Here is an 18089-nt window from a genome sequence, read left to right on the forward strand (position 1 = left end):
TAAGCAGCAGCCTCTGGTGGGCACGGGGCCATGCCGTCACTCTGGCCGGTGGGCACGGGGCCACGCCGTCACTCTGGCCAGTGGGCACGGGGCCATGCCGTCACTCTGGCCGGTGGGCACGGGGCCACGCTGTCACTCTGGCTGGAGAGTTGGCTGTGTGCAGACACATAGTGGAGTCAGCAGTGGAAAGGATGGCACTGCCCTCTGTCCTGTACCAAGATACACTCGTCTGGCTCAGATACCAAGCTCACTGTTTACTGCCTTGCCCAGTGCTGTTGAGACAGTGTGCAACTAGACAGCCTTGTGCTAGAGTCTTAATGTGGACACCTCATTATTTATAAGCCACTTAACCTCTCAGAACCTCAAGGTCCTTGACTCCAAAATAGAGGATTGATGTGGGAAAGGCTTCTTCAATCCTAACGATACATGCTGCTTCCAGGTCCACTGTGAAAATTAAAAGGGATAATAGCCTTAAAGCTGCTAGCAGAAAGTGACCGTAAAATAAATGTGATCTTGAAGACAAGCACATCCTCCTGGTCTGAAAATAATAAAGTAAAAATAACCATCAAATAGTACCTAATGTCTCAGATATTATGCCAATAAGCACTTAGCCGGGCGTGGTGGTGCATCCCTGCAATGCCAGCTATTCTGGAGGCTGAGGCAGGAGAATTGCTTGAATCCGGGTGGCAGAGGTTGTGGTGAGCCGAGATTGCCCCATTGCACTCCACCCTGGGCAACAAGAGCAAAACTGTGTCTCAAGAAAAAAAAAAAAAAAGAAGACTGCATAGGGAGGAAATGGGAAAGCTGGTAAACTCAGTAACGTCCAACCCCAAAGGTAACACTTTTATTCATAACACCGTACATTCCACCTTGTTAGCGTGCGACACAGACTCATACATGACAATCCACAGAGGAAAACCCAAGCAAATGTGAAGTGTTATCAAGAATCAAATGCTATCGCGGTAGGTTTGTGCACGCGTTTGCTAACCTCTATTAAAGTCCATAGTATCTAGTTCAGGGTCTGATAACCTGAACAAGCACTGTTTCCTAAACAAATGCTTAGGAAATGGCTGCTGAATGAATCAATCAACCAATATTTGAAGAAGCACAAAATAATCTGTTTCACTCTGGCTTTTTAACCATATGCATGTATTATTCTGATTAAAAACTGAAAAAAACCACCTATTCCCCCTTTTCCTACATATCCACCACTGCCATTTCTTCCATAGATCAACACCATTTTCTCCGGCTGCCCTGTCACACTTACCCACTTGTTTCTGTGGTTGACATGGGCACCGTTGGTTGCCAGGAAAAGAGCTGCTGCCTCGTTTCCTGCTCCAGCTGCCCGCTGTAGTAAACAGTTTCCTAAAAGAAAATGGGCATTGCTGATTCTTCTGTTTGCATCAAAATGCAGTCACGCTGCACAACACCCTGCTCTTCCCTGCCACCCTATGACTGGCAAGCCCACGCCAGACAGTAGGCCCACGCCAGAGAGTAGGCCCACGCCAGACAGTAGGCCCACGCCAGACAGTAGGTCCACGCCAGACAGTAGGTATCATTTAAGTCCACATAGGTACTCTCTGTATGTGGACACAGAGGCTAGGGAATGCCCCAGGCTGGAGCATCCACACAGGTACTCTCTGTGTGTGGACACAGAGGCTAGGGAACGCCCCAGGCTGGAACATCCAATTCCTCCCTGGGATTCCCGCTAGCCACTGCCCAGGACGGGAGGGAAGTTCTGTCCCCTTGCTGAGGGTGGGTTAGAGCAAGGTTTCTCAACAGTGGTGCTACTGACATTTTGGACAGGATAAATTCTTTGTTGTGGGGTCTGTTCTGCACACTGTACAATGTTCGGCAGCATCCTCTGAACTTAAAGACAATTAGAAATGTCTGTAGATGTTGGCCAGTGTGGTGGCTCACAGCTGTCATCCCAGCACTTTTGGAGGCCGAGGCAGGCGGATTACTTGATGCCAGCAGTTTGAGATCAGCCCGGCCAACATGGTGAAAACCTGTCTCTACTAAAAATACAAAAATTAGCCAGGCTTGGTGGTGCACACCTGTAATCCCAGCTACTCGGGAGGCTGAGACACAGGAATTGCTTGAACCCACGAGGCAGAGGTTGCAGTGAGCCAAGATCGTGCCACTGCACTCCAGCCTGGGCGACAGAACAAGACTCTGTCTCAAAGAAAAAAAAAAAAAAAAAGAAATGTCTACAGATGCTGACAAATGTTCTCAGGCAGTAAAGGCAGGATTGTGCCTGGCTGAAAACCACTTGGCTGGATGACCATTTTGAAAACATTTTAAGTCCTATTAGAAAATGCCCCTTAAATACTTCAGTTTTATTCCTAATGCTTTAAATATGTTTGTTCTTGGCTTAGAAATATTTTCCTTAGCACTGTTACTCTTTTCTAAATAAAAACCTTGGAAAGAAAAAAATGAGGTTTTTTTTCTCTCTAAATGGTTTTAGCCCTAAAACAGTGTTTCTCAGCTTTTAAAATCCATTTCCAAAAATGAACAAACTCTCTCATGTCAACAGCTATACTGTTTGAAATTCTAAATAAACCAAACACCAGGACTGAAAACAAGATGAAGAAGTGTGACAGCCGGGCACGGTGGCTCATTGCCTGTCATCCCAGCACTTTGGGAGGCTGAATTGGGTGGATAATTTGAGCTCAGGAGTTCGAGACAAGCCTGGCTAACATGGTGAAACCCTGTCTCTACTAAAAATATAAAAACTAGCCAGGCCTGGTGGCACATGCCTGTAATCTCAGCTACTCAGGAGGCTAAGGCAGGAGAATCACTTGAACCCAGGAGGCGGAGGTTGCAGTGAGCCGAGATAGTCCCACCGCACTCCAGCCTGGGCGACAGAGCGAAACTGTCTCAAAACGAACAAACAAAAAGAAATGGGACAAAGTACTACTTTGCTTTCATACCATGTTTTTCCTTATCCCTCAGAGACAGGAATCCGACGCCTACTTGATGGTTGCTCTAATCTGGAGACTCCTAGTTGATGGTTAATCTGGAGACTCCTAGTTGATGGTTAATCTGGAGACTCCGAATTCCATGTTTATGCCTGCAGTCATTCCACTGTACACAAGACTTAAATTCTATATCTCCCAATAGAACAAAGATAACCCATGACTGCCAAAACATCACTAAACCGTTAAAAGCGAGTGGACGAATTGGCTGGTCCGGGTGCAGTGGTGTTTAAAACTCATCAAAACCAGTTACAGATTTCTTTGTTCCTTCTTCACTCCCACTGCTTCACCTGACTAGCCTTAAAATTAAAAAATAAAAATAAAAAATTAAAAAAACTAGTGGACTAAGATTACATGTAAAATGAAAAATGAAACCTATCAATAGAAAAAACAATCCTGAGCCTGTCTAGACTTAACAATTAAAACTATATAATGTAAAATTGACAGAACCAGCAAGAAAAATGGACAAAACCATAACCAATGAAAAATTTTAATATACCTCTCAGAAACTGACAGATCAAGCAGTCCAAAAGTTAGTAAGAATATGTAAGATTTGAACAGCATAATGAACAAGCTTGATTTAATGCACATAGAGAATGCTGCATCCTACAATTAAAGAATGCATATTCTTTTCAAACACATGTCAGACTTTTATAAAAACTAGTTCTGTAAGAGTCTAACATTCAAGCCTTTTTTTTGTTTGTTTTTTAAGAGAGAGAATCTTGCTCTGTCACCCAGGCTGGAGTACAGTGGAGTGATCATAGCTCACTGCAGCTCCCAACTCCTGGCCTCAAGCAATCCTCCCACATCAGCCTCCTGAGTAGCTCAGAGTACAGGCATGAGCCACCAGTCGACTCTTTTTTTTTTTGAGATGGAGTTTCGTTCTTGTTGCCCAGGCTGGAGTGCAATGCACGATCTTGGCTCACTGCAACTTCCGCTTCCCGGGTTCAAGTGATTCTTCCGCCTCAGCCCCCCAAGTAGCTGGGATTACAGGCATCGCCATCACGCCCGGCTAATTTTTGTATTTCAGTAGAGACGGTGTTTCACCATGTTGGCCAGGACGGTCTCGAATTCCTGACCTCAGGTGATCTGCCTGCCTCGGCCTCCCAAAGTGCTGGGATTACAGGCGTGAGCCACCGCGCCTGGCTGACCTTTAATTTTTTTAAATTTTATTTTAATTAATTAATTTACTTAGTTTTGAGACGGAGTCTTGCTCTGTTGCCCAGGCTGGAGTGCAGTGACGTGATCTTGGCTCGCTGCAACCTCTGTCTCCTGGGTTCAAGCGATTCTCCTACCTCAGCGTCCTGAGTAGCTGGGATTACAGTGCGTGGCCACCACGCCCAGCTATTTGTGCATTTTTAGTAAAGACAGGCTTTCACCATGTTGGCCTGGCTGATCTGGAACTGCTAACCTCAGGTGACCCACCGGCCTCAGCCTCCCAAAGTGCTAGGATTACAGGTGTGAGCTACCATGCTTTGGGATTACAGGCGTGAGCTACCATGCTTTGGGATTACAGGCATGAGCTACCACGCCTGGCCTTATCTTTTTTTTTTTTTTTTTTTTTTGAGATGGAGTTTCAGTCTCCTCACCCAGGCTGGAGTGCAATGGCACGATCTTGGCTCACTGCAACCTCTGCCTCCCAGTTTCAAGCGATTCTCCGGCCTCTCCTGAGTAGCTGGGATGACAGGAGCCCGCCACCATGCCCAGCTGATAATTTGTATTTTCAGTAGCGACAGGTTTCAGTCTCTAAAGGGGCCACCCTGGTTTCAAACTCCTGACCTCAGGTGATCCACCCACCTCGGCCTCCCAAAATGCTGGGATTACAGGTGTGAGCCACCACGCCTGGCCAACCTTTAATTATTAACTTCTTTAGGGAAAGGGCTGTTTTAATATCCATCTTTTTTTTTTTTTTGGTCAAGTCTTCCTGTGTGAGTGACACTTACCCATGTTTTATGCATTGCCAGTACTCAATACTGAATTACACCAAATCCCTCTCCTTAAAATATCCCTGTTATTTTATTTAGTCAGATCAAGGAAATACATTAAAACAGTGTTCTCAAAGTGTAGTCTAATATGGTAAATACTGAAGTTATAACCCACCTAAAGAAAAGCTCTCTGGGGTACAATTTTTAAGACGGTCAAAGGAATTCTTGAGTCCAAAGAGTCTGCGAGTCACCGCATTAAATATATGGAAGTTTCAGTTTCAGGGACTTGATGTCTGCTCAATTGTTTGAAGCACAGGATTTTTTAAAATGACAACCCAGGCTTTTACTGTATATAAAATTAAGTACAAAATAATTATCCTCATAGTATGCCGTTCAGTTTCTAAATTTGGGGTGAAAGCATTTACACGCCATTTCCTGGCGCCTGCAGACCCCAGCGTCGCCCCTTCGGGAGGCATGTGCTTTACCTGTCGCCGTGTCAGGTGCGTCTGTGTGGCTGCCGCGCTGGATGAGTCTGGCTGCAAAGCTGTTCTCATCAAATGAAGTCCCATTTACCACGGGGATATCTTCGAAGGGGTTCACAGACTGGTCAGAAGACACTGTGATATGCTGCACTGCCAGCCACAGAGCCGTGCTGCCCTCGTGGTCTTTGAGTTCTAAATCTAGTCTGAAAAGCAGAAGCAATGTCAACAGCACATACAATCTTTTTGAGACACTCTATACTGACAACAACCTGGTTCTTTCTCTTTATCCTTTTTCAATACACATTTTTTTAGCTCACTTTAACTTCTTAATATATGCAACACTAAAGATGTTTAAAAAGAATGATTTTTCACTCACAATCCCCCCCTCACAACCGCCTTCTCACTTGTGCGTGTGTCCCTACGTACTGTTTGCACTGCAGCAGCTGACTGAACACATATTCATTCCCGGCCATGATGGACACATGTAAAGGAGTCCTGCGGGATCCAAAAGAAGAGGGGTCAGTTCAGGACAAGCCTGTTCAGGACGACTCACGGCAAGACGCAACCAGAATCCCAGGCAGAATCACCACCCGCAAGAAATCCCACATTTCCACAAGGCTTCTAAAACCATGACCCAGTATCAAAACCTGAAAACGGATCTGCTTATATGTGACCATTATTCAGTGGCCAAAATGGACAAGAATCAGCTCAAGGAAGCGATCTCAAATACTCCCCAACTCAATCCCGACCCCTTCCTGAAGGCACAGACAGGATTTTCTTGAGAACAGCAGCTTCTGCCACAGGTGTGCAGATTTTCCCTCATCTCTTCTCCATCAATTCTAAAAAGAAACTCTCCCCCATAATCTTCTGTTCTTCTCAAACACACTCAGAGCAGCAACAGGAAAGAACTGATGAAAGCAGCATTTAACCCCTTTCACTGCTTTCATTTAGCACTCGGGAGCCCTGCAGGAGACTGGCACTGCAGAGCCACCACTAACACACACACACACACACACACACACACACACACACACACACACACGCTCAGGAGCCCTGCAGGAGACTGGCACTGCAGAGCCACCACTAACACACACACACACACACCCACACCCACACACACACCCCCCGAGGCAGGGCCCAAGGCTGCACCTACCCCGCCCCCCACCTCCCCCCAAAAACACACACTTTGAGTCAGAGCCCAAGTCTGCATCTACCACACACACACACACACACACACACACACACACACACACACACTGTGAGTTTATTGCCGTTAGAGGAAAAAAATAAAAGAATCAACAGCAGGGAAATGGATGCAATTATTTTAGGAAATAAGGTAATTATCACATGATATTGAGATTTCATGAAGCTACATCTTATTTACGTACTTATCTATCACATAAATACATTCTCCTGTCTGACAACCAAACTTTACAAAAAATCTTTTTTTTGAGAGGTTTTTCAAAGGTATAAAATACTGAGAATGTTCTAATGACAAGCGGGTCCCAACTGTGGTCAGTGATTCAGGTGACTTAACTATCCTTCACAGCCCCTCACACCACTGTCCCAAGACAAGTAGCCTTTTCTCAGATCCTACCACAAGGAATCCTCAACTATTTCTGGAAACGGGCAAAATGAACACAGTAAATATTGTTAAATATGCAAAGGGCCGTGCTATGGACAAAGGTAGCAAGCTGTGCAGATAAAGTGGGAGTGTTTACGAGAAGGTAAAATTGGGTTTAATATAGAGAATTTTCTAACAATTAGAATTTTCTAACAATTAGACCTCAATAGTTCTTCAAACTATCCAAGCAACTCTAAGAAATGCTACAAGGTTTCCTTGGAGGCACTGGACTAGATGACCACTCTGGTTCCTTCAAACATGAAGATACAAATTGCTTAAAAGCTCGAAGACTGCCTCACGCCCGTAATCCCAGCACTTTGGGAGACCGAGGTGGGCAGATCGCTTGAGCTCAGGAGTTCGAGGCCAGCCTGGACAACATGGCAAAACCCTGTCTCCACCAAAATACAAAAATCAGCCAAGTGGGGTGGCGTGTGCCTGTAGTCTCACCTACTCAGGAGGCTGAGGTGAGAGGATCACCTGTGCCCAGGAGGTAGAGGCTGCAGTGAGCCAAGATCATACCACTGCGCTCCAGCCTGGGCGACAGAGTGAGATGCTGACACAATTAAAAACAAACAAACAACACACAAAAAAAAAAACCTCGAAGACTTCAGTTACCCAGGATAGAAATGTTTTCCCCAAATGCCTCTGGTTTTAGTAGTGACACTACTACTACACATCGATGTCTGTGACTTTAATGAAAATAAGACTGAATAATGCCAAACTAAAGAACATGAACTCCCCGTATGCCAATTACATGCTACTGTAAGATATCTTCTGAGAACAGTGCTAAGGGCACAGTGTCTGCTCCCCAGCTTACCTCCCCTTGCTGTCCTGCATGTTGGGGTTGGCACCAGCCTGCAGAAGGGCCTCTGCAATCTGCGCCATCTCAGACATCACATCTGCTGAGTGTTTCTTTGAACTGTACAAGGCCACAAGGTGCAGTGGTGTCTCCTGGGCACCCAGTGTAGCAGCGTTGACCAAGGCCCCATTCTTAATGAGGAAAGTGGCAGCAAAGAGATCTCCTTGAAAAGAAATAATAGAAGAAACAGTGTCAGGGCAAAGTATTCTGGCCAGTGCTTCTTCAAGAGGCAGCAGAAAATGACTGCAGACAAAGGAGAGCGATAACTAGATGTGTCTGAAGGAACCTCTTGGGGCATCTGTAAGTGGAAACTCATTGAGATCTTGGAGTTACAGACGAATTCAAAAGGCTTTGCTCAATTTTTGGTTACCTGTTACCACTTGTCCTGCCTCCTCACCTCAGTATCCTTTCACTGTTTAAGAATACTAGGCTGGGCCAGGCGCAGTGGCTCATGCCTGTCGTCCCAACACTTTGGGAGGCCGAGGTGGGCGGATCACCTGGGGTCGGGAGTTCGAGACCAGCCTGACCAACAGGGAAAAACCCCGTCTCTACTACAAATACAAAACTAGCCGGGCGTGGTGGTGCATGCCTGTAATCCCAGCTACTTGGGAGGCTGAGGCACGAGATTCGCTTGAACCTAGGGGGTGGAGGTTGCAGTGAGCTGAGACCACACCATTGCACTCCGGCCTGGGGATTAAGAGCAAAACTCCGTCTCAAAAAAAAAAAAAAAAAGAATACTAGGCTTCTATTCTTCAAAGGCCTCTTTTGGTCATCTCTCAAAAGGGTTTCCAGGATCCCTCCCTACACAATTTCTCTCTCTCTTTCTCTTTCTTTCTTATTTCCTGACCACAGCTTGTACCTAACTAAGCAACACCTACCCCCATTCTGCTGTACTTGCATACAGGTTCCTACTCAGAGTAATCCCATGTCTGTTTCTGCTGTACTTGCATACACGTTCCTACTCAGAGTAATCCCATGTCTGTTTTATTATTATAAAATTTATTTTCTTTTTAGATTTTTTTTTTTCAGACAGAGCCTTGCTCTGTCACCCAGGCTGGAGTGCCGTGACGCAATCTCAGCTCACTGCAACTTCCGCCTCCGAAATTCAAGCAATTCTCATGTCTCAGCCTCCCAAGCAGCTGGGACTATAGGCGTGTGCCACCACACCTGGCTAATTTTTTGTATTTTAGTAGGGACGGGGTTTCACTGTGATGTACAGGCTGGTCTCAAACTCCTGAGCTCAGGCAAACCACCTGCCTCGGCCTCCCAAAATGCTGGGATTACAGATGTGAGCCACCGTGCCCGGCCTCTTTTTAGTTTTGTAATCTCATTATATACACATAACTGACTTAATAAGAAGTTTACAATGAAATATTTGAACAGAGTATCTGTACACATTACTATTTACAAAAATTTCACATGGTAAATAACCTTGTTGTGGAAACAAAATTTCTTTCTAAATCCCTTCCATTGACTTACCTCTTGGAGTATTACAGATAAGAGTCTACCTAGGACAATTTACAGATATCAAATTAAGACTGAATAACATCCCAGGGCTTTGGAAGGCCGAGGTGGGAGGATCACTTGAGCCCAAGAGTTCAAGACCAGCCTGGCAACATGGGGAGACCCCATCTCTACAAAAAAAACTTAGCAAGGAGCGGTGACAACAGCTGTGGTTCCAGCTACTCAGGAGGATGAGGTGGGAGGATCACTTGAGCCCCAGAGTTCGAGACTGCAGTGGGCTATGACTGTGCCACTGCACTCTAGCCTGGGTGAGAGAGAGAGATCCTGACTCAACAAAGGCTGAGTAACTTACAGAAAATCCATTCTTCTTCTTATTTTTTGAGACAGAGTCTCACCCCCACCACCCAGGCTGGTGCACTGGCACGATCACGGCTCATTGCAGACTCAACTTCTTGGCTCAGGGGATTCTCCTACCTCAGTCTCCTGAATAGCTGAGACTACAGGCACGCATGCCACCATGCCTGGCTTATTTTTTATATTTTTAGTAGAGATGGGGTTTCACCATGTTGCCCAGGCTGGTCTCCAACCCCTGGGCTGAAGGGATCCACCTGTCTCAGCCTCCCAAAGTGCCGGGATTACAGGCATAAGCCACTGTGTCTGGCCAAAATTCATTAATTTTAATAGTTTCATTTACCATCTTTGACTATTTATGCTCTGTAGGAGTGAAAAAAACTACCTTGACATGTTGACAAAAGGCCAAGAATTAAGATGAAAATGTTAATGGTATACATTTGTGAAAATATTTTGTCAGACACTAGTAAAGAGAAATTGACTCTAGATTGGTTCTACAAATACATGGTTAAACTCGGAACTAAGCAATCTGACAAGTGGCCATTTAGTGTTAAAAAATACTTCTGAAAAACCAGTTAAAGTTACTTGTCAAGTTAACTTGGAGGATGACAAGGATTAAGCAATTAAATTTGTTGTAAGATTAAAAGTTCAGTCTTTCTTGGATTTAGTTATATTTAACATTTAAAACACGCAAACACCATGTATATATAAAATGTTTGTTTCTTAAGAAAACAAGGCAAGAATAGCAAAGCGTCATAACACACAGAACAGAAACCTGTTACAAAGGCTTGGGGCATCACGCCTTGCTGGGTGAAAGCAATTGCTCTCAGTAGCCTCCAGGTGGCACCAATGAGCTCATATCGGGAAAGTTGGGTTTTGGGGATTTTTTTTTTTTTTTTTTTTTTTTTTGAGACAGGGTCTCACTCTGTCACCCAGGCTGAAGTGCAGTGTCATCATCACGGCTCACTGCAGCCTCAACTTCCAGGGCTCAGTTGATCCTCCCAGCTCAGCCTCCCGAGTAGCTGGGACTACAGGTGCACGCCAACATACCCGGCTAATTTTTTTGTGTTTTTGGTAGAGGTGGGTTTTGCTACCATTGCCCAAGCTGGTCTTGAACTCCTGGGCTCAAGCAATCCGCCCACCTCAGCCTCCCAAAGTGTTGGGATTACAGGCGTGAGCCATGGCGCCTGGCCTGGAAAGTCTTTCAAGGGTTCAGTTAAACATCTTCCAAATCAAAATCATTTGCAACTTGCAACTTGAAGTCCCCATGTGTGACTCTGATGGGTGATAGCAAGTTAACCCAAGAGCTGGGATTCAGAGGTACTTTCTGCAGATTCCGTCTCCATTTCACCAAGGTCTACAGGATGAATTTCTTGCAAATCACATCCTTCTTCAGCTGGATGATCCCCAGCATGCAGAACAACGTCCTAGAGTTTGATTTGCTGGTCCCATGAGAGTTGACTATATTCCTTAAATGTGTGGGTGACCTTGCGATGAATGCTAGATTGTTGAAGCTGCCTTGGAACTTCTTTAATTTATGGATCTTTCCATAGGATGTGCTTTTGTCTTTGCATCAGGACGCTTCGGTTCCTAATTGTTAGAATTTTGAGTGCAGTCTCCTTTGAATCGCAACTCGAGACGATGATTTTCTCTCTCTTCCAAAGTTTTCCTTTCATATCTTACGATACCATTTCATCTCCTTCGGCTACATATCTACAGTCTGAATATCTAGAATGGGGTTTCAGGAGTGGTAAAGCTCTCTCAGGTCTGTTGCCTGTATTCCTGTGCCCATTTTCATCTGAATATACAGGTTTCATCTGGTTCTCAGTAGGTATGAAATTAGAAAATCATTTGCTTTTGTTTTGGTTTTTGGTTTTTGAGACAGGGTCTCACTCTGTTGGTCAAGCTGGAGTGCAGTGGTACCATCATGGCTCACTGCAACCTCAGCCTCCCAGCCTCAAGAAATCCTCCTGCCTCAGCCTCCCAAGTAGCTAGGGGTACAGGTACAGGCGCATGCCACCCTGCCTGGCTCATTTGAAAAGATTTTTGTAGAGGTGAGGTCTCACTATGTTGCCCAGGCTGGACTCAAACTCCTGGCCGCAAGTGATCCTCCCACCTTGGCCACCCAAAGTGCTGGGATGACAGGCGTGAGCCACTGCACCCAGGCCGATTGTCTCTTTTTCAACACTTCCCATCTGCTCTATGCTTTCTTCCAAGAGACCATCTTGCTAGAGAATGTGGGCTCTGGCACTGGGGCAGACAAGAGGCCTCAGATGCTGACTCGCTCCTCAGATGCTAGATTGGCCTGTGTCTGATTTTTTTTTTTTTTTTTTTTGTATTCACACTGTCTTATACAAAACAGACCCTGGGGAAATGTTTGAGAAGAAAATGGATTTGACTGGTTAGGGCTATTGGGTTCTACTTTATCAGAAAGGCTCTTATTTGAATGAATCATGACTTCAGGTAACTTAACAATTTTCCAGTAAGTCCCTTCTCTTGAAATATTTTCATTCTTCTGCTCCCGTTTTGGGTGGGGTAAGGGGTGCAGAAGGTTGCAATCTTTACCAGTATCAAAGCTTAGATTTCTTCACAGTACAGAGGCAGTAAAGCACTGCAGGCAGCAGGTAACATGCATATAGGGGGCTAGGCTAGGTCAGGCTTTTGCTATCCATTTATACATATACGCAGAGGGTCCTACTCTGTAGCGTGAGCAAACTCCGCATGGATTTGGTATAGGAAAAAATACGTAAAGACAACAATATATTAGCAATTCAACTAAATATCCTAGAGACGGCCACTTACATTCTGGGAGTAGAAAGAAACTTTAGAATTATTAGGACAAAGGGCCTTAATGAAAAGTCCAAAATATGAGATACTCAGGGGAGAAGGGGTAATGTAGTTTCATTACCTTTAAGCTTACAATATATTCCAAACTAAGACACAAATACATAGTGGCCGGGCGCAGCGGCTCCTGACTGTAATCCCAGCACTTTGGGAGGCCGAGGCGGGCAGTTCACTTGAGGCCAGGGGTTTGAGACCAGCCTGGCCAACATGGCAAACCCAATCGCTACAAAAATACAAAAATTAGCCAAGCGTAGTGGCACGTGCCTGTAATCCCAGCTACTAGGGAGGCTGAGGCAGGAGAATCGCTTGAACCCAGGAGGCGGAGGTTGCAGTGAGTCGAGATTGCAGCACTGCACTGCAGCCTGGGTGACAGAGCAAGACTGTGTCTTAAAAAAAAAAAGAGAGGTAAATACACAGTAAAGCTAAGAAAAGATAGGTTAATGAAAAATGTATAATACACCAAACATACAGAAGATAAACTGGGCAATACTGCACAGGTATATGAAAACCTATGAATGACTGGATTCAGATGGATAGCATGATAAAAAAAAAATTTTATATCTTAAATCCTTAAGTCCTCTTAGAAGAATTATAGACTTTGGATCAGATTTACTTTATTAATAAGATCCAAATATAAAGTTCTTTTTACTTATAATCATATACATATATATATATTCACCCCACACAAAGAAGCTATTTAGAAATTACTAGAAATAGAAAATTAATAAAGTTTTACATTAAAAGAAAGTCAGCCCAGAGGGTACATAAAGGAAAAGGACAACTGATATCAGAAGAGCAGAACAAAGGGAGGGAACAGAAAATGTCACAAGCACCGTTTATAAGGTTTCTGTCAATAAGAAAATGGTTAACACATTTTAGAAAGATTTCAAATCATCGGAAACAGTTAAAATAAAAGCTGGTGCTTAAAAGTTTCAGTTACTTCATCACCTCATTCACTGACACTGCCAGGTAAATGAGGCATGACTATTACAATCCGTCCACATAAAAATATTCCTAACAAAAAACTTCACACTAAAAAAATCCATATACAATATTTCTTTCAATGCAGCTTCTTGATGGTTTTATTCAGCCAGTAACCTTCATTATTCAATTAATACAAACCATATTTCATGCTGCTCCAGTTGGTGGCATCATTTTCAAATTTACTAAAAATAACAGGAACATCCTGCTGAAGAAACTCATCGGCCGGGCGCGGCGGCTCACGCCTGTGATCCCAGCACTGTGGGAGGCCGAGGCGGGCGGATCACCTAAGGTTGGGAGTTCAAGACCAGCCTGACCAACATGGAGACACCCAGTCTCTACTAAAAATACAAAATTAGCCGGGCGTGGTGGCAGGTGCCTGTAGTCCCAGCTACTCAGGAGGCCGAGGCAGGAGAATCGCTTGAACCTGGGAGGCAGAGGTTGCAGTGAGCCGAGACTGAGCCATTGCACTCCAGCCTGGGCGACAGGAGCAAAACTCTGTCTCAACAACAACAAAAAAAAAAAAAAAAAAAGAAAAGAAAGAAAGAAAGAAAAAAGAAACCCACCGACTGATGTTGGTTATTAAGGTAAAAAAGTTCAGGAAGAACTGTTTTTATAAAGTGAAGACTCATCTTCTTGCTCAGATCAGGCTAATCCAAGGAGATGGCATCCCTCTGGCCAAACATGTGCCCCCTGTGGACTCCCCCCGAGACACTGCCTGCCTGTTCCACTCTTTAGATAAAATGACTGCTACACTTGGTTATTAGGATGATCACTGACTATTTTGTTGACAGATTCTAATGTGTGCTCAGACTAAACCGAAATCTCATATATTAAAGACTTTCACTCTTAACAGTTAAAGTGAAAAAAACTCCTACAGGAACTGGACCTGGTTATGGCATTTCCAACGCAGGCGCAAGGGATGAATGGCAGGGTTGACCCCGCCATTCCCCTGGTAATCACTGCTGGGTATACTACTAACATTGCCTCGCATTCTCTGAACAAACCAATAAAGCAAAAGTAATTCCCACTTTATGGATAAGGAAGACGTAGAATGTGACTTGTCCAAGGCCACAGAGTAAACAGATGAGCTCAGATTCAAACCTTGGTAAATACCAGCTTCATAAAGCCAGTGCTCTGTCTACCATAATATGCAACACTCTCTAAAGTTAGCAAAATCAAGTTTATTATACCCACGCTGTAATCCACATACTTGCAAGCAATTAATAAACTCAGAGTGGAAGATTAAATCATCTGAAAATAAACATCAAAAATGTATCACTAATTCTTGGCAATTCTTGTAGCTAAGCAATCACCAAAATATTTAATAACTCAAAGATGATTTATCATCAAACATAAAGAATTAACTCCCTGGGAGGAAAGAAACAAAATTCTCAGATTTTTTTTTTTTTTAGTAACAGGGTATCTGTTTCCAAAATAAACATCTCAGACACGAAACAGTGTGGGAAAGAATCATTCCCTATGTGGTGGAGATTTCCCCACTGAATCACACTCAGTGCTAAGCACCCGCTGGCTTTGCACATCACATAACGGTGCTTGAGGAAGATGCATCTGCTCTTGACACTGACATACTCGAAGGATTTCCTACCCAGTGATGAGCAAAATTTTCCTCTCTACCAGCCAGCAAGCTCAGCACTCCAGCACATGGCTTATAAGGATACTTGTATTAAAACCTTGGCCCAAAAAGGACAAAGCTGGCACAGGACCACATCTTGATGTAACTACATTCCACCAACTAGGAGCAATTTGTGAACGGCAAAAATGTAGCATAGACAATAATGGTATAACAACGCGTCATCAAAAGGGGAAAATACAGATGATTAAGATGGAACGAAACAAGTAGATTCTCTCTTTGATGTCTACGTGTAAGTAAAAAAAAAGTGGCCATGGCAATGCACTTCAATCAAGTCAACCATCCCTCCACAAAACCAACGCTTTGACACTTTGGAAAGCTTTCATTTCTCGCTGGAACTCTACCTCTATACAGATTTCACTCTGTCTAAGATGACCATTGCAAAGCACAGTCAGCCCGGATCCATTTGGGACTCATGAATTAGTAAGACTATGGAAAAAACAAACAAAAACCTAGTATTTTTTTTCCTTTGACAAGTTAATTCATTAAGATTAAAATGTTTTGGGCGGATGCGGTGGCTCACGCCTCTAATCCCAGCACTTTGGGAGGCCGAGGCAGGCAAATCACCAGGTCAGGAGATCGAGACCATCCTGGCTAACACGGTGACACCCCGTCTCCACTAAAAATACAAAAAATTAGCTGGGCGTGGTGGTGGGCACCTGTAGTCCCAGCTATTGGGGAGGCTGAGGCAGGAGAATGGCATGAACCCAGGAGGCGGAGCTTGCAGTGAGCCGAGATCGCACCACTGCACTCCAGCCTGGGCGACAGAGCAAGACTCCGTCTCAAAAAAAAAAAAAAAAAAAAAAAAAGATTTAAATGTTTTGTTCTCAAGTCTATCATTACTGTATTCTTCCAACTACTAACAATGCATTCAAAATATAGCTACAATTTCAAATAACTCTGCTAGAACAAAATGAAACTCTATCAATTTATCATAATAGAGGCCTAGCCTGTTAAAGTGAAAACCCTGAAGCTAAGAACATGTTTCAAGGTTTATGGTTTTGCTACTATCCTTGTATCTGTGGTAGAATACAAAAGCAAAACCTTCCTAGCACAATTCCTGGAGAAAGCCATCCATTGAACAAGCAAACATATCAAGTGCTTACAAGTAAAAGGTACTTCTTCACACAAGTACCATCTTTGTAGCCTTTCTTCCTGGGGCCCTGTTGGCACGGTGAATGGCCAAACTAACACGGCATAGGCAACAGCTCTTGAGTGCTTCCTCTGACCCAATGATCAAATTCTAGGTCATGTAGCCTGTGAGTACAGACTACAGAAGCCTTTGAGAATTTTGGGAACAAGGTCAGAAAGTCTTCAAAAATTACTCGGATAAAAATAAAATTGCCTGCAGGGAAAAATACACACTTCTTCCTACCTCTTTGGATTCCTTTGTGTAACAAGCTCCAGCCACTCTTGTCCACCATGTCCACATCAGCTTTGTGAGTAACCAGCGTGGTGGCAATACTCTCCAGTTGTCGTGAAAGGGCTAGATCTAATGCCAGATCTCCGTTATGATCCGCTTCATTCAGCTTCCCAGGGAGCTACACAAACAAGTTTGTAAATTAGCGCCCAGTGAGTAGAGAATACGACCTATTTTAATTTCTCCCACCTTGACCCTTAAATATCATCTCTTATACAAATGTCAAATTTAAGTGCTCCAACACTGCTTACTCCCCAAATTCAACTTTATTCACAAACTTCTATCAGGCTTCCTCAGGGTACATGTCTTCAGGGAGTACAGAATTAATGGGGATCACATAGCCAACATAAACAATGTGGGAGATGATTAAGGGCCACCAGGAAAATGTGGACAGAGTGCTGTGGGGCACGAGTGCCAGGCAGAGGCTCAGAGAGTTTTACGGTGAACAGCTAATGTTTTCATGAAAGGCAGTGGCGTTCCTATTTCATTCTTCAGCAGTTTAATGTCTCCCCATACACTGGACACCCGGGATAAAACATACTTCGCTCCCATCTGTCAAGAGCCATTACATTTCTTTCAAGGTCATATGGTGGGCAGAATTATCGCCCCCCCAAAGACGGACATGTCCTAATCCCCAGAACCTATAAACATACCACGTTACATGGCAAAAGGCACTTTGAGGATGTGATTAAGGACCTTGTGATGGGGACAGTATCCCAGATTATCCAGGAGGCCCGACCTATCTAACCACAGAGAGCCTGATCTATCTAACCACAGAGGGCCCGACCCATCTAACCACAGAGGGCCCGATCTATCTAACCACACAAGTCCTTCAAAGTGAAAAAGGGAACCAGAAGAGTAAGTCAGAGAGATGTGACATGAGAAGCACCTGACCCACCACTGCTGGCTTTTAAGACAAAAGCCGGGGGCTATGAGCTAAGGAATGTGTGGAGGGCTCTAGAAGGTGGGAATGGCCCCCGGCTGACAGCCAGCAAGAAAATGGGGACCTCGATCCTGTAAGTGCAAGAATCTGAATTCTGCCAAAAATCCAAATAAGCAGGAAACGGATTCTCCTCTTGAGTCTCTGGAAAGAAGCACAGCCTGCTGACATCTTGATTTTGGGCCAGTGATTCCTGTCCTAGACTTCCAACCTATGAAACTGTAAGGCAATACATTTGTGTTGTTTTAAGCCATTAAGTTTATGGTAATTTATTATAGCAGCAAAAGTAAACTAACACAGATTTTGGCACCTAAAAGTTAAGAAGCGTTTAAAAAAAAAAAAAAACTACCTAAAAGCATTTAAGAGGTTTTTAAATTGGGCAATGGGCTAAGGCTGGAAGAATTTTGAGAAACATGTTAGAAAAAGCTCAGATTGCCTTGAAGAAACTATTTAGTAGAAATCCGTACGTTAAAGACTGTGCCAGTCATGGCTCAGAAGGAAGTGAGAAGTACCACGGAGAAAGACAAGTGCATTAGAGTTTCGGGAAATGAAGAATGGAAAAGGCAG

General features: G+C 44.1%; 1 protein-coding gene across 8 annotated transcripts in view; it reads right to left on the reverse strand.

Annotated features, from left to right (window-relative positions):
• The window catches only part of ANKFY1 (ankyrin repeat and FYVE domain containing 1), a 98078-nt gene that overhangs the window by 24603 nt on the left and 55386 nt on the right, over positions 1-18089 (reverse strand). For all 8 annotated transcript variants that reach the window (XR_010110606.1, XR_010110605.1, XM_008962580.6 and 5 more), the window contains 5 exons: positions 16538-16703; positions 7827-8031; positions 5812-5880; positions 5389-5588; positions 1268-1365 (listed from right to left, as the gene is read on the reverse strand). Coding sequence is in view for 6 of the 8 variants with exons in the window: in XM_008962580.6 (XP_008960828.1) it covers positions 1268-1365; positions 5389-5588; positions 5812-5880; positions 7827-8031; positions 16538-16703 (738 nt within the window). In the remaining 2 variants the exon portion in view is untranslated. The remainder of the gene's footprint in view (positions 1-1267; positions 1366-5388; positions 5589-5811; positions 5881-7826; positions 8032-16537; positions 16704-18089) is intronic.

This window comes from Pan paniscus, chromosome 19 (genome assembly GCF_029289425.2).
Source record: "Pan paniscus chromosome 19, NHGRI_mPanPan1-v2.0_pri, whole genome shotgun sequence".
NCBI lineage: Eukaryota > Metazoa > Chordata > Mammalia > Primates > Hominidae > Pan > Pan paniscus.